This window comes from Callospermophilus lateralis, chromosome 17 (genome assembly GCF_048772815.1).
Source record: "Callospermophilus lateralis isolate mCalLat2 chromosome 17, mCalLat2.hap1, whole genome shotgun sequence".
NCBI classification, from domain to species: domain Eukaryota; kingdom Metazoa; phylum Chordata; class Mammalia; order Rodentia; family Sciuridae; genus Callospermophilus; species Callospermophilus lateralis.
This window is the reverse complement of record NC_135321.1, coordinates 933,880-960,187: the sequence shown is the minus strand read 5'-3', so window position 1 is coordinate 960,187 and position 26,308 is coordinate 933,880. Positions and strand designations below refer to the sequence as shown.

The window sequence follows — 26,308 nt, the reverse complement described above, 5'->3', positions numbered from 1 at the left end:
GGTATTGTGTCCACCTACAACTAAAAACTTAAATATTAAAGAACAAAAAAGACAAAGTTGTGGTATTTCATTTGACCATCTTGACTTTAACGTCTCCTATGCTTCCCCAGACCTTTTACCTGGGATTGTATTCAAGAGGGACACAGTCTTTTTTAGAAAAAGGAAAACATTTTTTTTTATACAGCTTAACCATAAAGACATATCATGCTTAACAGTTTCTCAAGAGGAATTATTAATTTTCAATCATTTTGAGAATGACTGTGTAATACCATCTTTTGTCCTAATCATCTGTTGGGGAGAAGCCTAGAAAAGATGATTCTAAGGTGTGCTTGCAGTAAGAGGTGAGGGGAGTGGACTCAGGTTCTTAGACATCTGCTGTGAGCTGCAGCTGTTGGAACAGAGAGAGCACACTACACAGCATGGAAACACCCCTGGGGAGGCGTCTCCAGTCACAGGAAAGAATGGGACCCTCCCAAGGCTTCGAGATTGTGTGCCTGCCTGATGTACAGCTCTGGGTGGGAACAGATTTTTTTGTGCAGTTGTCCTCCATAGCAGGGGCATAGACTGACCACAAGCAGCTTAACTTCAGATGTTATCCCTTAGAGAATGAGCCCTGGGCATTGGTGCTGGTTCCAAAATTGTGGCATCACAGAGGAGTCTGAAGTCTATACTTTTCCATGTCTAGGACTGACTGTGAATCTGTCCTTCCTCTTGATTTCCCAGCTCGTGTTCCCTGGGCAAAAGGGCTTCCATGCTGTCAGGCCTGTCCTTCAGGAACAGTGAGCCAAGGATGAGGTGGAATTGTGGGGTACTGTTGTGCCTTCAGGCTCTACCTTGAGATTGAAATCCTGTGAACAGCCCCAGGCAATGTGTGCTTTGCCAGCTTCTCCCAGGTGGTTCTGATACACACTGCATTTCTCGGAGGGAAGACAAGTGACCGTTTCTGTTGAGCTTTAGCACTGCTTTGTTGTTACCTTCCATCCTAATTCAGAGTGCTGGCAAACAGGATCTAAGAATCACTTGTAGCACAGAGCATAAGGAAGATTTTAATTAGCAAATGAAAATTTTCCATGTCATTTTATTTAATTATAACATTGAAATTAATACACATGTTCTGTATTCCAGGACCTTTTTTCTATCAGGGCTTATGTTTATGCTCAGAAGCCCCAACTGGATATTCATAGTTTTGAAGGAACCTTTACCAGGGTAAGTTGAATCTTTTGTTCAGTACAAATATTATTTGTATAAGTTAAAGGTAGTAGATCTTCCTTTTGAGAGAGTAATTCGATGAAGAGTAAATTCACATGAAAGCTGTGAACTAGAGAGGGAAAGTTTGGAGAATTGTCAGGTTCTTAGATGTTCCCATGTCATTAAATGTCTATGGGATATGTTCAGTACAGTTTTCTAATATTTTTAGCATATTAGTGTAGATAACATCCTTCTTCTCTAAAATATGAGTCAGTAAGATGGTATAATTTAACTCTTTGAGTTAATTAGGGTAGCCACATAATATCTAGATTTCTGTTTTTCAGATAAGTACATATGTATGTGTGGATATGTGTGTATGCAGATGTGTCTTTCTTTACATTCATAAGAGTATTTTATTCAACTTTTATTTTATTTCAAAATACAGTGTTGGTAAATCTTTAAGTCCTCTTTCCCCTGACTGCTGGGGTTTGAAGGACTTACGGTTACTGATTTTCACAGCATATAAAAGATTTTTATTGGCTCAGTCACCTTTGTTTCAGTCTTGATCAGACATGACGAGGCTCAGCAAGTAATCATCATCATTTCAGAAGCACTTAAGGAGCTCATAGTATGTGACAGTTGATGAACAGCTGTGTGGATGCAAAATGAGGACACCGTGATGCTGTCAGAGACTGGGGATGAGCATTGCTCTGCAGCTGCCCGTTGTGCTTTTTTAGATAGGTCTGCACAAGATGCTCTTGGAACATGGACACAGGGAACAAGCTTGTCCAGGTCAACAGGATCAGAGCACCAGTTCTGAAGTACGCGGAGATCTTTTTGGACTTGTACGAAAATATTTACTGTGAAGAAAGCACACACTTTTCGGGCTGGGGATGTGGCTCAAGCGGTAGCGCGTTCGCCTGGCATGCGTGCAGCCTGGGTTCGAACCTCAGCACCATGTACAAAGATGTTGTGTCCGCCGAAAACTATTAAAATTCTCTCTCTCTGTCATCTCTCTCTCTCTCTCTCTCGCTCGCTCTCTTAAAAAAAAAAAGAAAAGAAAAGAAAGCACACACTTTTAAAAGAAAATTGAGCGTATGAGAAAGATGCTGGAAAGCAACAAATCAGAAGAGATGAGTGTCCCTACAGTTAAGAACTGGGAGCGTGGTGCACTGTCCTCCTTTGCTTTGCTCGTCCTCCTCTTCATGCTGGTCTGTATTGTTTATGACTTCTGAAAAGCTGGATATATGTTTTAGGCCTTGTGACAAGGGCTAAAAGCAAGGGCTGACAGCAAGAGCAGACAGTTCAGAAGTGGGGAGAGTGTACCATTTGTGGGAAGCCTGGGTGGAAAGTTGGTGAGCTCCACCGGAAGGATCTTCAGGTTAGAAGAGAAATGGTAATACTAGGCAGCTTTAAAATATTCCTTTAAAACTTTTTATGTCCATAAGATAGTGGAGCCATCCAGTACCACAGGCCAACTCCCATGACAAATAGAGTCTTCTGCACCTGCAACTCATGTGTGCTGCATAAAATATTATATAAAATACCACATGCTTCAGCTTCTTGCAAGTGTCAGGGAGTATAACAAAAAATAGCGTGTCTGCTCCAGAGCCAAGATGTTACAAAGGAGGGAGATTGTTCCAGAACACTGTTATCATTGAGCTTCTGATTTCAGAAGAGGCAGGATTTCTGTATGGCACGATGCCCCTGAGTATGGATTTGGTGATTGCCACTGCCTGAAGATGAGGGCACTTTTGGAAAAAGTGCAAGTCATAAGGTCCCATTTGGAAAATCTGGGGTGCGAAAGGGCTACCCATAAAGTGCTGGTGCCTCTAAGATGCATGGTGAAGAAGAAAAGCATGAAATTGGCCTTTTGGAAACAGGATAATGCCACTTAGAGTCAGCCCCACACCATCCTAAAACATGTCCCTGTGATTCACTGAAGATGTGGAACAACACCATGGGACAGAAGGCTTGCTTGAACTGAGAGCAGGTTTCTCTAACTGGAGTACCTCCCCTGTTATAGAAGGCTCAAGAAAGCCAGACTCATTACCAATGAAGGTCCAGCATACCAATTAAAGTTCAAGATAGAGTGGAATTCAAACCTTTTTGGTTAATAAAAATCCTCCAAAATCCAGCAAAGGAAGATCCTTAAAGCAGAAGAACTCTTGACAGGGCAGTGAATCTCATCTAAAAGCTGCTAACCAAACAATTGTGGACAGGAAAGAGTACTGTAAGTTGAGAATTAACAAAGCTCCAGAATTATAGAGATGTTGACGCATGCTTACAATCCAAACGATTTGAGAGGCCAAGGCAGGAGGATTGCTAGTACGAGGCCAGCATGGGTACCTCAGTCTATCTAAGCATACAATTTTAAAAACCCAGGAGACGCAGCTCAGAGGTAGAGTGGTTGCCTCCCGTGTGCAAGATCCTGGGTTCTGTCCCCAATACCGCCAGAGAAACCCCACAGAAGACAAACAGAAAACTCAGGAATGGAAAATGTGGAGGAAGATGGTAGATTAGAGGAAAGGTGCACTTCCCAGCAGTTCCTTGGCTCCAGATTTAATAAGTGGGAAGACTGATCATCAATGAAGCAGGTAACTAAGGGAACTCAATAGCCCATCCAGTCTGTTGAGAAGATGCAGTCAGGGCATCTACCCTCCAGGACTGATAGAGGTAGTTTACATCCATTGACATGAATGTGAAATTATTCCTGCAACGAAGGCAGGAAATTATTAAGATCAGAGTCAATATTAATGAAATTAATAACTATAAAAATGCACAGGATCAATGCAACAAAGAGTTGCTTCTTTGAAAAGATTTAAGATGGATAAACTCTTACCTAGTATAACAAAAAGAGACAACTCAAATAAGCAAAATTAGAAATGAAAAAGGAGATACCACCAAGCACTTTTGATATCCAGAGAATCATTAGAAACTATTTTGAAAGAACACACTACAATAAACTGAAAAATCTGGAAGACACTGACAGATTTTCTAGACACCTATGACCTGCCTGGATTGAACCTATCAAATAATGAAATTGAATCAGCAATTCAAAGCTCTCCAACAAAGGAAAGCCCAGGACCATATGGATTCTCAGCTTAATTCTACACATTTATAAGAACTAACACAAGTGTTTCTCAAATTATTCAATGAAATTAAAAGGGACATAACTTTCCCAAATATATTCTATGAAGCCAGTATAACCTTGATACCAAAACCAAAGAAAGGCACATCAAGGAAAGAAAACTATAGACCAATATCCCTGATCAATATCGAAGAAAAATACTTTATAAAATATTAGCAAACTATGTTACAAAACACATTAGGAAGATAATATACCATGGTTAAGTGTGTTTCATCTCCTGGATGCAAGGTTGTGTCAACATACGTGAATCAATAAATGTAATTCACCTCATACATAGAATTAAGAACAAGAATCATATGATCATATCAGTAAGTTCAGAAAAGGCCTTTGATCAAATTCAGCATTCATTCATGGTAAAAATGTTGGAGAAACTACCTCAACGTTATAAAGTCTGTATGTGACAAACCTGAAGCTATCATACTGAACAGATAAACAAAGGGTTTCCTTTAAAATTGGGAACCAGAAAAGGCTGTCCACTCTCACCACTCCTATTCAGTACAGTTCTTGAAACTAGCCAGTGCAATCAGGAAAGCGAAGGAAATTAATGGGATTCAAGTAGAAAAAGAAGTCAAATTATCTTTATTTGATGATGGCATGATCTTGTATCAAAAGACCAGAAAGCTCTACCATAAGACGATGAATTCAGCAGAGTAGCAGAATATAAGATTCATAAATTAATAGCTTTTCTTTCAAAAGTGATTTCTGGTGAGAAAGAAATCAGGAAAACCATTACATTAAAAATAACCAATCTTTTGGGAATAAATCTAACCAAGGAGATAAAGTATCTCTACGATGAAAATAATATGACATTGAAGAAAAAAATTGAAAAAGCCCTAAGAACATGGAAAGACATCCCATGTTCTTGGATAGGTAGAGTTAATACTGTCAAAATGTCAGTACTATCAAAAGCAATATACAGATTCAATGTAGTCCCCTTCAAAATACCAATATTCTTCACAGATATGGTGGGGGGGGGAGTCCTAAGATTCATTTGGAAGTTTGACACCCATAATAACCAGAGCAGTCTTGAGAAAAAAGAATGATGCAGGAGGCAGCAGAATACTTGACTTAAAATGATACAGCAGAGCTATCGTAATTAAAAAAAAAAAAGGTACGGTATTGGCATCACTGAAGAGTAGTGGGACAAAATAAAAGACACAAAGACAAACACACATTCCTACAGTCATGAGATACGTGACAAAGGTACAAAAATATGTTGAAGAAAGATAGCCTTTTAAAATAATAGTGTTGGGAAAACTGCATATTCATATTAAAAAAATGAAACTAGATTCTTCTCTCTTACCTTGTAGGAAAATCAAATCAAAGTAAATCTAACATTTTAAGAATTAGACCGGAAACCTTGCAACTGCTAGAAGAAACCATACAGTCAGCACACCATCATATTGTTGCAAGCACTGATTTCCTTAACAAGACCCTAAAGCTCAAGAAATAAAACCAAGAATCAATAAGTGGGATGGCATGAAATTAAAAGCCTGCAGAAGGGAGAAAATATTTGCCAGCTACTTCTCTGACACAGGGAATTAATATCCAGAATACATAAACAACTCAAAAAACTTAACACCACAAAATCAAATAACCTCAATTAATATATGGACAAAAGAACTAAATAGATATTTCTCAATATATGAGAAAATGTTCAACATGTCTAGTAAAAAGGGAAATGTAAATCAAAATTACACTAAGAGTTCATCTCACTCCAGTCAGAGAGGCAGTTATCAAGAACACAAATAATAATGCTGGTGAGGATGTAGAGGAAAAGGTTCGCTTATGGTGTGTTAGTGGAACTTCACATTAGGACAATCATTCTGGAAAGCAGGATGGAGACTCCTCTAAAACTAGGAATGGAACCACCGTATATAACTCAATTCTCCTACCTTAGTGTTTATTCAAAATGCCTAAAATCAGCATAATATAGCGCTAGAGCTACATCGGTGTTTATAGCAGAACAATCCACAATAACCAAATTGTGTAATCAGGCCAGATTCCCATCAGTAGATAAATGGATTTAAAAAATGTGGTATGTATATGCAATGGAATTTTACTCAGTCATAAAGAAGAATGAAAATATGGCATTTGTCAGTAAAAGGATGGAACTTGAGAACATCATGCTAAGTGAAATAAGCCAGATTCAGAAAAATCAAGGGTCAAATGTTTTCTCTCATGCTGATGTTATAGCAGAATACAAGGAAAAAATGGTTTGGTAGATCAGATGTCATACAGGGAGTTTCCATTGAGTAAAAGGAGGAGAGCAAGGAAGGGGGAGGGCAGGAACAGGAACAAATATGGAGTGAGTTTAAGAAAACTGCACTATGCACTTGTGTACTATACCACCATGAATTCCACCTTCATGTATATGTATAAAGCACCATTCAGAAATAAACAGATGTGTGAAGAAAGACCAGTAGCATCGGGGGAGGGAGGATTGTTCAGGAGCCCTTTTGCTTCACGCAAACGTTAGATGAGATGGAGAACATAGGGGAGGTTTTGTCTGAGAATATTAAATACAGGTGAGAGTGAGGTTAGCTCCCTGGTTGCTTCATTAGTGAAGGGCTGAGTCAAGAGAGAGAGACTTCCCTGAAACTGATGAGTTCAGTCATAAGAAGATAGGTGTGGGTGGAAGGACCATGATGGATTACTGTAGCATTGGCCAAAAGGTAATGGCTGAAGAGTAAAAACCTTAGAAAAAATTACCAAAAAATTTTTAAACAGGGCTAGGGTTGTGGCTCAGTGGTAGAGCACTTGTTCAGCATGTGTGAAGCACTGAGTTCGATCCTCAGCATCACATAAAAACAAATAAATAAAATAAAGGTCCATCAACATCTAAAAAAAGTTTTCTTTAAACATTAAGGAACAGTTGATCAGTTCATACTCTTTTTTTTTTTCTTACCTAAAATTAATTGGATCAGAAAGGCTAATGCAAAAAATTATGTGAAAATATACTAAGTATACTAAGTAAATATAAATAAAGAGGAAGCAGGAGTTGCCATTTTGGTGTACAACAGAATAGAATCAAGATGGAATAAGGAAAGACAGATACTATGAAAATGATAGAGGGCATAATAGGCTTTATGCCTGAGTTCCGATTCAGTAGTCTGGTGAGAAAATGTATAAAAGATAATATGGGTAAGCAATATAATAAATCCTTTTGTTACTTTTATTGAACTCTATTCCCTAGTGATTTATTTTTAACAATGTACAAAGTGTTACAGAAACTTGATCATATATTCTTGGCAAAGAAAACCTTAGCTCCATAATGTAAAAATGTTACAAACTGCATTCTTGGTCATATGCAATAAAAGCAGTAACAAAACCCAGGTGTTAAATGGTCCTTCCACCCAAAGTTTAAATATCATAGGCCATTAGTTTGAGGATGGAAGGAGAAATATAAACTAAAATTGGAGAATTTCTAAACAATATTGGTTTAGGGAACACTGCATATCAGAATCTGAATATTTTGGATATAGTTAAAGTAGAATTATATGTTTAGGGGGAGAGAGAAGAATAAAATAATGTAAATAAATAAATGGAAATACTTTATCATCATGAAGGGATCAGAAATAGCAGGTCGAAGGACGCACCTACAGAAGTGCATGTTAAGGTGATATAATGAAATAATACAACCAGAAAATTGATCCAGATGTCATTTTTTCCCCGTATTTTTATTGGTGCATTATAATTATACATAATAGTGGGATCCATTGTTATATATTCATACAGGCATACAATAGAACAGTATCAGATAGCGTTTTTGAAGCTTTTTATGAAGTGTATTTAATCTTTTTTTGATTTTATTTTGTTATATATATGACATCAGAATGCATTATAATTCATATCACACATTGTGCAATTTTTCATATCTCTGGTTGTACACAAAGTAGAGTCACATCCTTTGTGTCTTCATACATGTACTTAGGGTAATGATGACCATCACATTCCACCATCTTTCCTACCCCTATACCTGCTCCTTTCCCTTCCCTCCCCTTTTCCCCTTTTCCCTAGCTAGAGTTGGGACACAGCCACATCAGTGTTTATAGCAGCACAGTTGACAATAGCTAAACTGTGGAACCAACCTAGGTGCCCTTCAGTAGATGAATGGATAAAGAAAATGTGATAATATATAACACAGTGGAATATTGCTCAGCAATAAAAGAGAATAAAATCATGGCATTTGCAGGTAAATGGATGGAGCTGAAGAATATAATGCTAAGTGAAATTAGCCAATCCCAAAAAAACCCAAATGCTGAATGATTTCTCTGATTTAAGGATGCTGATCCATAAAATGCTTTGGGGGTTTGGGGGCAGGATGGAGGATAAAAATGAACTCAGGTGTTATTTTTAAGATGATACAGCCAAACAAAAAGCTATTCAGCCAAGAAAAAGAAAAGCGAGAGAGCACATTAACCTCAGAAGACAGAAATGGATAAAATAATCATTGAAAAGAAAGTTAAAACAAATACATAACTTTCTGTTTACATACATGAAGATACCATAGTGAATCTCAACATCATGAACATCCACAAGACTGGGATCCTGATTAGAATAAGATATATTTCATCCTTGTATAAATATATCAAAATAGAGTCACCTGTCATGTGTAACTAAAAACAAAAAGTACAAGCCAAAAAAACCCCGAAAACCCCACATAAAAGACATTTCGGACTGTGCTATGCAAATAATTTTGAAAAATCCAAATGAAGTAATTTACAAGGATAATGTAGTTTACCATATACAGAATGATATTTAAGCAGTGAGCTTACCAGAAAATAACCACAAAAAGAGTAGGCCTTGTTGGTTTCACAGTGGCATTATACCAGTACTAAATTGTTGAGGGTTGGTTACACAGTCATATTCCTGTAGTAATCTTCACTGTTGTCTTAAATGGTGATAGCATCCTCTACAAGCCATGTGCTGGTGGTAGGGACACCCTTTGTGACTCAATGTGCACTCAGTACCATTGCTTAGAAAGGGAAGCTAACATACCAGGAGTGGCCCTCAGCCAGTGTTGTTAGAAAGGTGCATAGATGTCCTTGGATTGGGCATCTCTGTGGCATGTTCTTACTATCTGCCTGGAGTAGGTTGAGCTCCTCTTACATGCAGTGATGATTTGCTGGTTAACACACCTGTATTGATTCTACCCTTCTTAGTCTTTGTTTTTCACTTCTCTAATGGTGTTTCTTGAGTTTTGCTATACACCCCCAAATCCTTTTTTCAAGCTTTGCTCTTGAGGAAATAAAGCCTAACGCAGCTGGTCCTTTAAATGTAGTTGCTGGAAGCAGGCTTTGTATTGAGATCTCCGGTCAGATTACTTGCCCTCTGCCCAGAACCAGCAAGTGAGTGGAGGAGGTGCTGCAGTGGTAAGGGATATGGAGCAGTTGGGCTCCTGCCGTTGACCACAGGAACTTGAAGCAACAGAAACTCAGCCTGCCCTGCTGATCCAGTATACCACATTAGTGTTCATGCAGTTCTTGATATTCAGCTGGAAAGGTGATGGCAAGAGAGGTCAGGCAGTGATTTTTCTGCACTTAGGACAGCACTATGGTGAATAGCAGAGATGTTCTGATACCTGGAATGTCAATACTGAGCCTGAGGCACTGGAGAGTTTGAACATCCACTTTCTTCAGTATCCCTTGAGTCTTCAAGAAGCTACTTTCTTGAAGTTGCTAGAGGAGAACAGATGTAATTGAGATCAAAGTAGGGTGATCAGGCTTGTGTTGTGGAAGGAAAGGGGTTATTTATGATAAGAGTTGTAAGACAAACGGTTCCGGCAGGACCTGAAAGATGTGACTGAGAATGGTCTTGGACTATTGGACCAGGAAGAGGGAATAGGAAATACAGGAAGGAGTGTATCCATAGGGTTCAGTTTCCCATTACTTAAGATTTAATGTCCTTGCATGAACACCTGGATATTAGAAAATGGTGATAATATACTAGTCCGTGTAGGCTACTGTGACAGTACTATAAACTGGATTGCTTATAGAAAGCAATTATTTCTCATAATTCTGGAGGTTCAAAGTCTAAGGTTCAATGCAAATATAGTAATCTAGTGAGGGTTCCCTTTCTGACTCATACATAGTGTTTTGACTGCTGTGTTCTCACAGGGTAGGAGGGCAAGGAAGCTCTGTAGAGTGTCTTTTGTAAGAGCAATCATCCCATTTATTAGGGGTCTTCCCTCCTGACCTAATCACCCCCAGAAGCCTATCTCCTAATACTATCACCTTGGTGATTAGGTTTCAACATGAATTTTGGAGAGAGAGAAATGTTCAGACGATAGCAGATATTCTATTAGTAAACAAGCTAGAGTTACTGTTGCTGTTGTCATAGAATATCGAGGAATAGGTAAAGTTGATTAGAGGATCTTTTGTTTGGGAATGAATTTGTCATGTAAGACCAGGGATCCCTCTCATTGGTCATGTTCCCCAGAAGGATTCCAAGGACGGTCCCTTTTATAAAGTGATAAGGACTGCAGTAGCAAGTAGAACACCCACATTTCTGAGAAGCATCCTTGTGTGTCTTCTGAAGCAAGGGTGATATTAGGAAGGCAGCTGTGGAACTGGCCTTATAGAATTCTGTTATTGCTCAGAAGATTGGACTGGCATTTGGTGGTTCTTTGTAGGACTTCTGATGCCAACTTTTGGATCTTATCGAACTTATAAGGTCTACTACTATAGTGGAGTGGGTTATGCAGAGTTGTGGCCAATTCTTCCAGTAGGCACTGGATGAATAGTTTGTGTTCACATGGATAATGGGACTTTCAGCACCTTTCCCTATTGGGTTGGGGATGTCAGAAGTAATAAATGGCTGTCGTGTATTTTGTGTTTTTGTTTTTTAATATTATGTGTGAAGTGATAAAATGTTGATACTGGGTAAACAGTAATACAAAAGGTTCATATTGTAATTCACTGAGCTACTGATAAAAATCAAACAGGTCAAGCTAACAAGCCCAGTAGAGGTGATGCAATTGGATACTCAATTAAAGTCAAGTAGCCCTCTTCACCTTCTCCCCCCCAAAAGAAAACGATTGGTAAAAGGTATGAAACATTAGCCTGGGGTTGGGGCTCAGTGGTAGAATGCTTGCCTAGCATGCATGAGGCACTGGGTTCAATTATCTGTTACCACATAAAAATAAAGATATTGTGTCCACCTAAAACTAAAAAGTAAATATTAATAAAAGGTACCAAATATCAAGTACAACAGGTAAGAAACAAAGCACAAGATAATTACCTCAGTAATTAAACTATGCTCTCCAATGGAAAGTTAGAGATTATCAGATTGGACAAAGATGTGGTGTAGTCATTCTTCTATATCTGTGGTTCTGTATCCTTGGATTCAAGGAGCTGAGGTAAAAAGTTATTTTGTGAAGACAACTTCATCTGTACTGTAATTGTACAGACTTTTATTTTCTTGTCCTTACCTACTAAACAATTTAGTATAATAATTTAGTATAATTACTGTTTACATAGCATTTACATTTAATTGGGTTTAATCAGTGATCTAGAGATGATTTACAGTATATGGAAGGATGGACATATTATATGCAAATGCTATGCTATTTTATATGAGGGTTCTTGAACATCCACTGATTTTGGAATCTACAGAAAGTTCTGGAACTGAGTTCCCATAAATATTGAGGAGTAACTATACTCCCAAGTGGATAGAAGTAATAGGGAAAATATAAAAATCTACAAGAATAGGGTCCTTCCTCCTAATCCATAGATTATATGGATGTACTTTATGAAAAATATAGAATATTTAAACATTATTAGGAAAACACTTTACCTTACTGACATATATTATTAAAATGATTGCATTTTAATGAATCATCCCCATGTGTTCTGGAAAATTCAGTCCTGTTGTGTGAGGATGGTTCTATGAGATCAAAGAAAGAGGCAGGCAAATCCATTATTCCCAAGAATACATTTACTGGGAACTTATTTCTTGGTTAGCAGCAAGACAGGTGGATCCCTACAGTTTGGGCCTAAGGAGTGGTGTGGGGGTAGCTAGTGCAAAAGTGACATCATCCAAGCTGGATGTGCCTATTGTTGTTGTTTGTTTTTGTTTTTTTAGAAAATAAATAAAAAATTATTGCTTTGCTAGCAAAGGAGAAACACAGAGGGACTCCTGTTCTGGAGGCTGTGATTCTGCCCATCAAGGGGAACTGGGGACTTTTAAAGTTAAGTGATTCAAAGGCTTTTAATCTGGGAGATAGTTATTTTTTATATCGTTTGGTGCCATTCCCAAAGTTTGAATTACTCCGGTACTTTGGTGGGTGTGTGCTGAAGGTCAGAAACTCTGTCTAGGATGGGGAAGAAGGGTAATCCTGTTTCCCTGAGATTAGGGAGTGCAAGGAAAAGAGGAAGAAAAAGAAATACGTCCATTTTAAAGCAAATATTCAAAACAAAGTAGACCGTAGGGATCATGCTAAGACTCAAAAACAAGATAGCAAAGCATTACTTTTTTGTAAACAGTACAAAAATGATTCAGGCCAGTCTCCTAAAACCATGAGGACAGTAACTCCGTCAGTGACAACAGATGATTTATGTAGGAAGTTAGGAAGATTTGTAAGTCTATGAAATCAGGCCCAATGACCCTCCTCTTTGCAGAATGTGCATTGGTTGGCTTCTTGTTCTCTAAGACCTCTTGATCTACCTGATTCTTCACTCTGAATTTGAATTTTGACTTTTCCACTTATTAGATGTCTAACCCTGACCAAGCACAACCTTCTCAATCTTATTTCCCAGATCTTAGGAAGGAAGGCTAATCAGCATATGTGTGGCACTCCAAAAATGTTTGTTTTTTCCTCTTTCCTGCACGCCAGCCAGTCTAGAGGAGGTCTGCTAGGAGGTACACACAAAGTAAAAATGCCTCATTGGGTGGGAAGGGAGGCAGAGCAGGCCTAGCTCTTGAGATCTGTGCCTATACCCTTTCCTCAGGCTGGTACTCTCACCCCACTCAAGGTGGCCACAATATAAGAGCCTTGTATCTGGCTGCAGAATTTGTGTAGGAGGGAGCTTCCTGTGGGTGGCCCTCTGCTGTCTTCCCTAGCCCACAGATACCCTAGCTCATCTTTACAGTTCTATATTATACCTAGGTTTTATCATGCCTTGTCATTTAGGAAGGGTTAATTAACATCACATGGCGATAGCAAGACCTTTAACGTCTTGCTCACTTGTGTGCATACATACCCTCTTAGGGAGGTTGGGGGCCCAGTGGACTGATCCTTAGCAACCTGAGTTTCACATCAGGAGCATAACAAGCAATTGTTGCATTTTCCCATTAGTAATTTATGTGTCTGAGGTTTTCTACAGAGGTGAGAATCATCCACATCAAAACCGAGACAGGGGACTGGGATTGTAGCTAAGTGGTAGAGCATTTGCCTTAGACATCTGAAGCACTGGGTTCAATCCTCAGCACCATATAAAAATAAATAAGTGAAAAAAAGGTATTATGTCCATCTACAACTAAAAAAAATGTTTTAAAAACCAAGACAGGCAGGAGTCTTCCCATATCAGAAGACAGGTGGGAATGGCCCCATGTGAGAACGGAGACAAGGCCTGCCAGTGGTGCACACTGTCGACATGAGGGTAGACTTCTGTGGGAGGCTATCCTTGTTCTAAAATGAGAGAAACTTACTTCAGGACACATATATCTTGTATGGTTAAAGACACATATATCTTGTATGGGTTATTATAATTCTTGATGAATATAATAAATGGCTTTTCATTGCCCTCATTTGACATTTCTAATTTTTTTCTTTTAAAATGTATTGATCTAGAGTTTCAGATTAAGATGAAAAATATTTTATGAACTTTCTTCAAATAGGAATAAAGAAAATATTAAATAACTAGTTTTGTAACTAGAAATGGAATTCAATTTAATTAGCAAAATTCAATAAAGTGAACATTTTGTGATATTTGTTTATTTTCCTTTTTTACATTATCAAGAAAAAATTATACCTTTTGCAGGGAGGAGGGATCCTGCTTAAATACTTAAATTAGAATTTGAACAGATTAACTCAAGGCCTCTATAGCAGGGACACAGTATGCATCTGTGACCTGTACAGAATCTCACAGACATACCCCGTCTGCCTTTCTCCAGGCAGTACAGAAGCAGACTGGGAGATGTTTGACGTGGTGAAAGCGGTTCACATCATTGTTCCTGATGGCTAATTTCATGAATTGTTCAAACATAGGCATTCTCTTGGAATCTGGAGCTCATGCTAATTGGTTTTGAAGTGCAACAGTTCTCATAGTCCTTACCTCCTTTCTAGTTTTTCTTACAATGCATTTTCTGCAAAGTCATAACACACTTAACTTTGCTTTATGTTTTCAAATAAAAATATTCTTTAAAAAGCACATTTCTGTTGTTTGTTAAATAAGCTACACCACTGAGAAAACAGCTTGAAATGGAAATGGTTTGTATTCTTTCCACAAAGCAGGTTTCATCTTTTCAATCTATATAACCTGAAGGAGAAGAAAACCAAAAATGAAAGTTATTTGGAATAAATTTTTTCCCATCTTCCCCATTTTTAGTTTCATTATAGAATGTGGGTAAGGAACTGCCTTTTAAAATGAGTTTCTCTGTTCAACAAATGTGTTAATGTTTCAAGCCTGTCACTGCTGTTAGACTTGGAAAGAAGCACAAAGATACAAAACGCATTCTTCAGCCTACCACATGTTAGAATGGACAGAACCTTTCACACAGTGAAATGGTTACCGAAAAGCAATGTAGGAATTGACTTAATTTCTAAATCTACATTGTATAGTGTCATTTATTTGCAGTTCAGAAAGCATTTTATACATTTTTTGTATATTTTAAGGCCCTTCTTGCTCTTGGAGATCAACATAAGGGGAAGATAAATGGTGAGCATGTGTGAATAATTTTTAAATTTTATTATTAAGGGAAGCATTAGAGTTTTAAGGTCTACTTTGAGCTAGGTTGCTACATTGAAGATGACAGCTACAGGTGGCATGGACCAAAGGGGACACTAAAGACCACAGTGGGGCAAGCGCAGCTTAGGGGCATGCACTGATCCCTGTGTGCTGCCATGCATGTGCGGACACTCGACACTTGTGGGTATTGGCAAAACAGTTTTAAGAGTCTGTCTTTCATTTACTGATACATTGGATAAATTTTGAGTACCTGTTCTGTGGGCAGAAAGTAGAGCTCAACCCTATAGTGACTTAGTTTGAAGTCCTAGGTGATAAACAGATATGTAAATTGCTATGATGCAGTGCAGGTAACTCAGAATACATTTAGAGAAAATTTTATTTGTTTCATACTTTAAATGATAAGTGTGCAAATGAGCACTTGGCCTCTTCTTGCCAATTATGCACTGTTTGCTGGGCCTCCTGGAACAGCTATACTCTTGTCTGTAGAATCAAAGGGTATGTAGAGTCAATTGTATTTAGGAAATAGAAGTGAAGATATGTAGATTTCGCTTTCTCCAGCAGCGTTTATCAGAACTGTATCTGTGTAAATGGTTTAGAACCTGGTCATTTCAGTTCAGACATACATTCAGGTATAAAATAAGCTAATCTATTGAGGCTACTTGCTTTTCTTTTCTAAATGATTTTTTGTTGTAGCTGTTCTTCAAAAGAATAAAAGTCAATGGCAAAACTTAGTTTCCTGGATTACTTATTTTTTAATTAGACAATTTTTGAATCTACCTGAAGAGCTACTTAAACATGGGAATAAGTGACAACTCCTTGCCTGGCATTGTGCATGGAAGAACAACGAACAACATTTTGGAAAATATGAAGCAGAGTACTTGAATATTCTTATGCCTTTTAAAGGCTAATGATGGTATGTGAGGTACTATGCAAAGAGCTCAATTTCATAAGATATATAAAAAAATTATAAACATATCTCCATTGCTACAAGATTATATAAAAGTAAAGTGGTTACAGTGTAAAAATTTTTATAACTTTGTCATCCAAACATAAATGCAAATATTCTTTCACTTTTCAAGTATTTTTGTAGTATTTTTAATGGCATTATGTTAACCTTCATTTTCCCACTTAAGATACATTTACATGAAGTATTTTGCCCATCAGTGCCACTGAATAGTTTATCAGTAGCTTTTTGTAAGCATAAAACTTTAATTGAAAAACATAGTTCCTGGAGACTTCAAAATTAAAAGTACTTGCAGCTAATGAGGCAAAGACTGGTCACATGCAAGAGTAGATATGTGTTGAAGACAGCCCTTCATCAGTGCATTTGCAGGGCTCTGCTTTCCAAACCTAGCTCAATCCCACACATAGGAGATTGCATTCTCTGTGTTTTGCACATGCCATGTCTGCCCATCTTGGTATTCACCCACAGCAAACTAGTCTATGGCTGATCCATGAGTATCTAGTTGAAAGGCTACAGCTTCACTCTTCACAGCTAGCTGCTAACCCGGGCACTCTGACTGTTGTTTCCTGATCTAGGTAATTCCCAGCGCAAGCACACTGTTGGGATCCAGGCCCTAGAAAATGTTTCTTTTCTTCCCTTTCTTCCCCTATTTGGTTTCCTTATTATATTAAAATATATCTTGATATCAAATATATCTTGAGATTTTATATATATGTGTGTGTACACACACGCACACTACATAACCTCAGGTTAAGAGGAAGGTTTTCAGATTTAAAGTTATGTCTGAATATTAACATTAAGAATATGATGATAAAATTAGACTGAACATATAGCTGTTATGATATTGATGTATGACCGTGTTTGATAGCTGTATACATTATTAGCAACATACAACTTATATTTGAATTTTGTTTCATGAAAAATATGTACTATCATATAATGATGTATCTGTTGGTACATGTTTGAATGTGTAACAATAGATACATCATTATGTACAGTATAATGCACCAACACAAAAATGTATAAGAAATAAAAGAAAAATATCCAATATAATAACAACATTTTTAAAAAGGAATTTAAGAGAAAAGACTTTTCTCATGGGTGTATCGTGGTATTTGCGGGAGTGTCCTCCCACCCAGGCGTATATTCACGTTTATACCTGCCTAGTCCTTGTCCTTGCAGAAAGGTGGGGTAAACATGACTGAGTTCATCTGTGATCAGGTTCATGCTAATGTTTCCACCTTTGCAGGGAAGCAATTCTTAGTCCAGGAATGTTGCTAAAACACATTTGAAGATGTGCTTTTAGCCTACTCTTAAATGGTATCACAGTATATATAGTACTTTTATGAACATTTAAAGTTGTTTATATTAAAGCTAAATATTGAAAACAGTTGACTCAAGATAGGTCTTTCAACTTTGCTTTTTACAACTTACATTTTGAGGTTCCTTTGACACTACTATTCCATTGGATCCAGATTGTGGGCACGTTTCTAACACTATAGATTATCTAAAGTATAAGTAATAAAAAGAACATGGCCAATTTTCCCGTTTTGTTTTTCTGTCCCTGAACAGGAAGACAGTGACCCTCCCATTCATGAAAGTCTCAGCATAGAAAACACATTGTGGGCAAGCACCATTGTTGCCTCAGGTGAGAAAGAAGTTCTCCTTCAGTGTGAATTCTCCCAGGATGAGGACTCCAAACAGCTTTCTCAGAATTGCCTGAAGTATGTTTGTGGCAAGGCCTGTGTACTTCGTCACCCATGGCACTGGGGATAGTAAAGCCAAAAGCAACATGGAGGTGCAGTCTTCCTGGAAGAACAGGTGGTCAGTTTCTTGGGTTCTGTGTATTTCCTAATATGCTCCTCAGTGTGCCTTAGAGCCAATTGTAATTTTAGAAGTGCTATGTTCACATGGGGGCCTTGCTGTATGCCATTGTGTACAGTAGGCTCCTTCAGGAGTGCACAGGTTCACCTTCTAGGGACAGAATATGAAAGAGGATACAAAATACTGATGTTTCATGTTTTTAAAACAAGTTTGAGGGCAAATATGTGAATTCTAGTAGGTGTCAATTCTTTGAGGTATTTGATTTTTTTTTTTTATCCCATATCTTACTTTAGTTTTTCAGGATGCAAAGAGAGAGAGGTAAGGGTGGCACTCAGTGAGGAGACCTCAGGGACAGACAGGATAGCGCTGCCTCTGGCACCACAGGAAGGGTGTTTGCAGGCCCCATTAGAGGGCATGTGGAAGCCAGGGAAGCCCTGCTGTCTTGCCTGCCACCTTTCTGCTGTCCTTTTTGGTTTGTGTTGCTGACAGCCAGGGGCAGGGCAGGGAGGTAGTGTTACTGCCAGCCTCTTTCTGGACTACTCTGTAGCCTCGTTGTTACGGTCAGGCCAGAGCCAAGCAGGACCTGCTGCAGCACTGAAGTCCAGGTATGCCTTCCAGGAAAGCCATCAGCTCCAGAGCTCATAATATTTTATAGCAAAATACCTGAAAGACAGGTCATGGCTTATATGATCAGAAATTCTGATTTGTTCTGTGTTTAACACAATATTATTTATTGTTTTAAGTTACGTGTCATTGAGATACTAAGGTTTTCTTTATAAAATCGATTTCATTTAATCTTTTGTTCTGTTTCTTTTTTAAGCATGTGTTAGAGTCTTGTCATTAATGCCATGTAGTATTGATTTGTGACCATTCTCCTCAAAGAAACAGAAGCATCTGAGCTAAAGGCTTCTAAGACATCCCCTATAATTTCCTGAAAAGACATTTTCTTTTGTGACCTTAAGGCTGGATGATCTTGGTGAATGATAGTTGCTACTTGTTTACTTTGGCAACAGAGACTCTTTCTTATTCTTTGCCATGTAGCATTTAGCTTGCCAGGGCACTTGATCCTCACAGCGAGTATTTTTAAATGTCCACTGAAGAAGGTTAACTAACCTCTCTTTAATGTTATTTTGTGTTTGGACATCTTTAAAATGCACAAGTAAACCTTTATTTAAAAGACTGTTGTGTGAACAACTACCCAAGTCTGTCCTTTACCAGATCACCGTGTCCTGAGAACATTTGGAAAGACTGGAGATGTCCAGGAATAACCTGAGGGTTCTTGTCTTCTTTGTAGTTGATCATAAGTTTAGAATTCTTTTCAATCTTTCGTTAAAGTTATATCTCCATTGAATGCAAGGTGGCTCTTTTGTGTGTGTGTGACACTAGGGGTGGCACCCAGGGCGTTGTGGATGCTAGACAACCCCTCTACCACTGAACCACACCCTAAAGTTGCTCTAAGTAAAGCAAACTTGGTCGTTCTTTCTCTGTCATGGAGTCTGAATGCATAGGAACAAGGACTCAAACACAGACCCACAGGACAGCAGATGACCAAAGGAAGACAGAGAACTTCCTGAGCTGCCATGTTCAGTTGCCCTGATTGATTCAAAGAACCCTATCCTTCTAAAAAATATATAGGTCCTCCAGAGCTTATTATGATGTGCACACAAGAGTCTGTTCTCAGAGGAGTCACTGCGGCCCAGAAGGAAGCAGGGCCTTCCAGAACCAGAGATTGGTATTCCGCAACAGGACTGTCCAGGAGTTGAGCCCTTAAGCCAGGCACAGATGTGCACAGACTGCTCTAGGAATCAGTCCTATGGAGCAGGGCCTTGAGTATGTACAGACAGCCCCTCCAGAAATTTAATCCTCTGCAGGCCCCTCCTGTCAGGCCCCTCCAGGAGTTTAGTCCTCTGCAGTAGCACATTGAATATGTACTGAGGGTTCTGTCCAGTTTACTCATCGTGGAAAATGAGAATAAATATTTGGAAACTGTTATAGAAGTTGGATGTAGTTTACTGATGTTGGAAATATTGGCACATATGTGTTCTTTAATTTGGTTGTTAATTTGTTCTGGTAATTCATTTTTATTGTGTTTTATGAAAGTAGCAGTCTCAATGAGATTTTCAAAATGAACTCTGGCCCAAAGGTCATTAAGAGGATGAAATGGAAAGACCTGTCCCAGTAGGAAGTTGCCTGAAGGGCCAACCCCAAAGATCTATGGGGATAGGAACAAAAAAATAGCCAAGGAGGTCGAGCAGGTGGGTGAAGCCGAGAACACCAGAAATAGCCAGGAAAATAGGCTGCAGTGCAGGTCCTGGGCACATGGGTGGGAGCTGCTTCTGCTGGAATGGTCTCTTGGAGCACTTTGTGTGGGCCATAGAGGTGGACACCAGAGTTCTGTCCAAAGTTTACTGCTGTCCTTGTGATGTTCATGGCTTGTGGACTCTGTCCTTGGTGCAGTTCTTATGTGTCCCTCTCTATGCCTCTGGCCATGTGGAGTCCACTCTTGGGGTTGTGTGTCATTGTCCTCTGTATGTCCCCAGCTTTGTGGAACCTGAACCTGGTGCAGATGTCCTGTGGCCCTGTCTGTACTTCTGGCTGTGAGGACATGAGACCTGAGAGCAGGTCCTCTTTGTTACTCTGTGTCCTACCTTCCTACTTTGGTTGGTCTTATTGAGGTTGTGATGCTCAGTTCATTGTCTCCTCAGGTCACTGTGCACCTAGCACTTAGTCAGTATATGACACATGGTGTCCTTACCTCCTACCTGTGTTGCCTGTTTGCTTCCCTGACTGGCCTAACATGTGAAGGCTCCATACTAAGATGCAGTGTGGACCCTGGCATTTGTGAAGATTGGCACCAGAGAGCATCTGTGAATCAGAGTCAGTTTCTGGCTGATGTGGATGGTCCTGACAGCTTGTTTCTTTTCTTTCCTTTTTTTTTTTTTTTTTTTTTTGTTGTTAAAGATAGAATTTTTTTAATATTTAGTTTTCAGTTTTCGGTGGACACAACATCTTTATTTTATTTTTATGTGGTGCTGAGGATTGAACCCAGCGCCCTGTGCATGCCAGGCGAGCGCGTTACCGCTTGAGCCACAACCCCAGCCCCCTGAAAGCTTGTTTCTGTAGTATCTAGCCAGTCTGCACGTATCATACTTTGGTTGACAGTACTCTCTGTATGCCTTTCATACACAGAAAAAACACATCATGTTTCATTTTTGGTTTGAGTTAATTTTGTAATAAATAAGTAAGCATTCTACTCTCTCTTTGATCCAGTAGTTTCAACCACCAATCCTTTTGTTAAAATGGTCTAGGTTTTATGTTTTGCATACACACACACACACACACACACACTCACTCACTCACACACACATGTGTTTATGTGTGTGTGTATAAATTATCCATGAATCATCTTTAAGTTATTTTGGGTTTGTGAGGATTGGTTGAGAATAAGTAAATTGAACTTAATATTTTCTCAGTGGTCAAAAGCAATTGAAAATATTGTAGTAGGTTGATCTTTTAAAATATTTAGGAGAATTGTCAGTTTGACTTGCTGCATTGTTTTGTGGTCATACGTGTTAAATACTTATAAAATATAAAGACGAATACCTTTTCCCCCTAACGTTGGCCTTGTTAGCATTTTTTTTCTTAATTTGCATTAGGAAAGTTATTTGCTTAAAGTATAACTGTTCTGTTAATTAGAACTTGATAGGGTTTTGTGTGAAATTTCCTCAATAGCATGATATAAGAGGTTCATGTAATAGCTAATATGTCAGCAGTTGTCCCCTTGAGTGACAGAGGGATGGCACTGAAGTTTAAAGTCATACCAAAAGATGACATCATGCAGGGTAGAGCTACTCAATCAGTTTTGGACATGTCATGCTTGTGACCCTGTTGGGGACAGCCAGCACCTGATCTTCTTACACTGACTTTTCAGTAACTAGTCAGTATGAGATTTGTAAATATGGATCAGGGAAATTAACCCCTGCCTTTCAAAATTAAGTGCTTATAAATCTTCTAAAACATTTCCTTGGAACAGACTGAGCTACATTTTGATTACTTACTAATATTACATCACCACCACCTCTAGTGACTTTGTGACACGGTACCTTCCTATTAGCAATTTCTTTGTGGTTGTGGTTTTAGTATATAAACACATTTCCAAATCTGTCTTTCTGAATAGAAGATTCCCAAGTTGGATCCAGGAGGAGAGGTACTTAATTTCATAGTTAAAATATAAAGTTTTGACATTCTCTCATTTAAACATACATTTGTGTGTGTGTGTGTGTACACACACACACATATATGTATGTATACACACATATATATGTATTTTAAAACTGGAAAGTTTTAAAACATTCTGTACTTGTCACATTTGGTTTTCCATTATCTGATGTGGTACAAGGTACGTGTCAGGTTTTGTTGCTTTCACATGTCTCATTTTCAAAATTGGTAGCCTGTCCCTCCCTTTTCAGTATTTCTTTCTTTCTTTTTATTATTTTATTATTATTTTTATTTTACTTTATTTTATTTTTGAGGGGATGGGTACTGGGGATTGAACTCGACCTCTGAGCCACATCCTCAGGCCTTTTTTGGATTTTATTTAGAGACAGGTTCTCACTGAGTTACTTAGCACCTTGATATTTCTGAGCTAGCTTTGAACTCGCGATCCTCCTGCCTCAGCCTCCTGAGCCACTGGGATTACAGGCCTGTGCCACCACGCCTGGCTTCCTGAATTTCTTTATACAGTGCTTACTAGATCTTTTTGCCTGTACCAGTTCCATAAGAGAACAGAGAATATCCTGTGTATTCCTATACTCATTTCAGTAATTGAAAAGCATGAGACTCAGGAAAAACAATGCATTCTAAGTTAAATTACAGTGAGTTTTTAGGAAGAATCAAATAGGAAAATACATATAAGAACCATTAGCAGATGTAAATAAATGATGTATAAGTGTGAGACTAATTATATTAAAGGCTTGTTGATGTGTGCTGTGTTTTTTGTTAGTCTTGTCATTTCTTACGTTTAACTTTTGTACTGTAAATTATAGTGGCAGCCTAGAATCCACGTTGTTCATAGTCTATCTTGGCTTTTAGCACAAGTTTTCTAGGTTCTTTTGAGGCTTGTTCATTCTGCTGTTGTTTAAAAAACAATGATAATAATAATTATGCCATTTTCCTTGTTATGTAATTTTGCATCAGTGGCACTTTTACATTTTGGTTAAGTCAAAATGGCAAAATAGGAAGAAAATATTGATCAGGTCATCTTTAGTATTTTACTTTATTTTAACATTTAAAGAATCCTATGATGCAACCATATGTTTCTTTTAAGCTTTCTACACTATTACATCATTATGAATTTAGCATTTTTCTGATTTTCAGGTGTAGTAGTCTTATCTAGGAAGTTTATAGGGGTGGAGATATAGAAACGTTCTTGTGCAGGTAGTTGAGCTCACATGGAAATTGTGGGCCAGCTGTGCCTTCAGGAATTTGACAGATGGAAGCCCCACTTCCTTCCCAGCGAGGCACAGTTGAACACACTGCTGCTGAGGACACCTGGTTAACATCCTCATCTTCCTGGGCCTGCTGGAGGGGCAGTTGTGAGTCACAGGTTGTGACCAGTGGTCCATTGACCCAAAGAAGAAACTCATGCCATGTCTGCTTCTTGGGTCTTGAGAGTTCACTGAATTTCTTGTGTTTGATTAATGTGACATTCAAGGGGTTTTGTATAATTATTATAGTTAATTTTATAATGTTTGTTAGTTTTAGTCTTATACATATTACCTTACTATCATTCTGTTTTTCACCTTCAAAATTTAAAAAACTTAAGGACAAAAATTAGAAATAGAGATTTTGCATAGACGTAATTCTAAAAAAGATATTCCATGGTGTATAATTTAGACAGTCCAGAGCTGGGTGCCTTGAGACTTTGTAATCTACGGGTTGTTACAAGGGTATTCTGTTACTCTTTTCTCTTAGGTTTAACAATTAGCATACCTTCTTTACATGTAAAATTAGAAAACCAGACTTTTAAAGATATGAATACAAGAGATTAATAGCTCCTAAATAAGAAGTGAACAGTTTTGATAATATTTCTGCTGTTTTGGTTGCATGCATCAGAGGTGCCAGCAGATGCTTCTGCTGGTCTTGGTGTACAGCAGAGGCACTCTCACTCAAGAGAAGCTGTTTTCCTGGTCCCTTTGGTTGGCGAGTCCAGCCACCCAGCTGTCAGTTAAGAGCACTACCTCTCAACAGATTGTCAGCAATGAATCCCTCTTTCTATTGTCAGGCAAAGAAATGGTAGTGCATTTTCTACAGTTATATGTAGGTGAATTTGTATTGTTTAACAAATCATTTGACTTTTTCCAAGTCCATTTAAGAAGTTGAGATTAGGTTTTCTTGAATTGGCCAAATGAAATTGACTGAAGAATAAATGTATATAAAGTCAAATAGAGTAATGTATTTCCCATCAAGACAGTTAATGAGAACTGTTATCTCTTTGCTTTCCTTCACATATCTCTATAAGGACCACTTTCATGTTTTTGCAGGTACTGTAATAGGTGTTGTCATTTATACTGGAAAAGAGACTCGAAGTGTAATGAACACATCCAATCCAAAAAATAAGGTAGGCTAGATTAAGGAGCAAATGCTTTATTGACCTTGCTTTTCCTTTCAGGAAGAAAGTCGGTATAGTCCTGAATAACTCATTCACATGGCATAGTATGTGGCATGAAACAGATTCTGGTGATTTGGGGTCTGATTTATCTGTGTTTATAAAATACCATTCTCATTTTAAAAAATTTTCCAAATACAACTTTTCTTGCCTAATTGTAGTTTTATATGTGTCTTGAATTTGCATTGTTAGATCTATAATTTGTCAATAACTTGACAGTTATTGGTGGGTTCTCAATTTCTCTTCTTACAGTTTATTTTACAAATTGTGTTCTTTATGTTGATAATTTAGTTTTCTTTTAAAAAGCAATCTTTACTAATATTTTTATAGCATTTAACTTAATGTGATATTGTTAAAGCAATTTAATATATTTCTACTGCAGAATATGCATATTGAAAACCAAATTTTAATTTTAAAAGAATACTTGATTACATTCCTAAAATTGGTACTCAAGCAATCAGCATGTATAAGTAAATCAAAACAAAAAGTCGGTATGAGTTATCAGTAGTTGCTCTCAGAAAAGGCGCATGTGTTCCAGGTATGGCTGACGATAAGTTCTTCTTCAAGGTGACTTGACTCATTTTTGCTTGCAGTGCAATCTGCATATTTAAGTAGAACCAACAACCTCATGTGGCTTCATTCCTCACACTGTACCTATTAGTAAAGGCTGCTTTGCTGGGAATTTATTACAAATTAATAATCCTTTTTTAAAAAAAACATGTTTAAGACAAAATATGATCCTCTTCCCCCCCACCCCCCCAGCTAAATACCTTTGAAAAAAATAGCCCTTCTAAGATTAGGAAAACCTTACCACCTGTGCCTGGCTTTTCTGTGCCCAGAGGCCTCCACTTCTATGTGTGCTCTGTGAGGGGCTGGCTGCAGTATAAATTCTCATTGGGATAATGGGGATTTCTTTAGATTAGTATTGCACCTTTGAGTATCAAATATACCAAAGTCACTAATTCTACAATAGTTAAAATTAATATTTAAAAGTGAATTGTTCAACTAATAATTTACAGAATCGCATGCATACTTATATATGTTTTCAGGGAAGCGTGGTGATTTTTTTATCAAGTGAGCAAATAGAATATTCTAGTGCCTGTATAAGTCCAGTGCTTCTCTAATCTTTTCACCTTTTTTTTTTTTTTAAAGAGAGAGTGAGAGAGGAGAGAGAGAGAGAGAGAGAGAATTTTTTTTTAATATTTATTTTTCAGCTATCGGCGGACACAACATCTTTGTTTGTACGTGGTGCTGAGAATCGAACCCGGGCCGCACGCATGCCAGGCGAGCGCGCTACCACTTGAGCCACATCCCCAGCCCCTCTTTTCACCTTTTATATTTATGATATTTGAAGATAAATTTAATGTTAAGTGTAAAGTTTAATTTATATCTTAAAAGTTAGACTGCCTTTCAATTTAACTCTTTATTCTTCAGTTTAACTTACTTCCTCTTTTTTCTTCACTTCATCACTTTTTTTCTCGATATAGCCTTTGTTTTTACCTCATTGAACTCTGCATGGAATTTTGACGCATAGTAACTTAAGTGACCTTGTATTTTATGATCACAATTAAGAATTCTGGCACTGGCGTTTCACTGTCTGGGTG

General features: G+C 38.0%; 1 protein-coding gene across 5 annotated transcripts in view; it reads left to right on the top strand.

Moving 5' to 3' along the window:
- The window catches only part of Atp9b (ATPase phospholipid transporting 9B (putative)), a 258,118-nt gene that overhangs the window by 111,706 nt on the left and 120,104 nt on the right, over positions 1 to 26,308 (top strand). For 3 of the 5 annotated variants that reach the window (XM_076837218.1, XM_076837214.1, XM_076837213.1), the window contains exons 9-11: positions 1,126 to 1,206; positions 17,786 to 17,861; positions 24,580 to 24,656. The exons of 1 other annotated variant lie outside the window; for it this stretch is intronic. In XM_076837218.1, the coding sequence (XP_076693333.1) occupies positions 1,126 to 1,206; positions 17,786 to 17,861; positions 24,580 to 24,656 (234 nt within the window). The remainder of the gene's footprint in view (positions 1 to 1,125; positions 1,207 to 17,785; positions 17,862 to 24,579; positions 24,657 to 26,308) is intronic. One more of the 5 variants, XM_076837215.1, reaches the window with a different exon arrangement.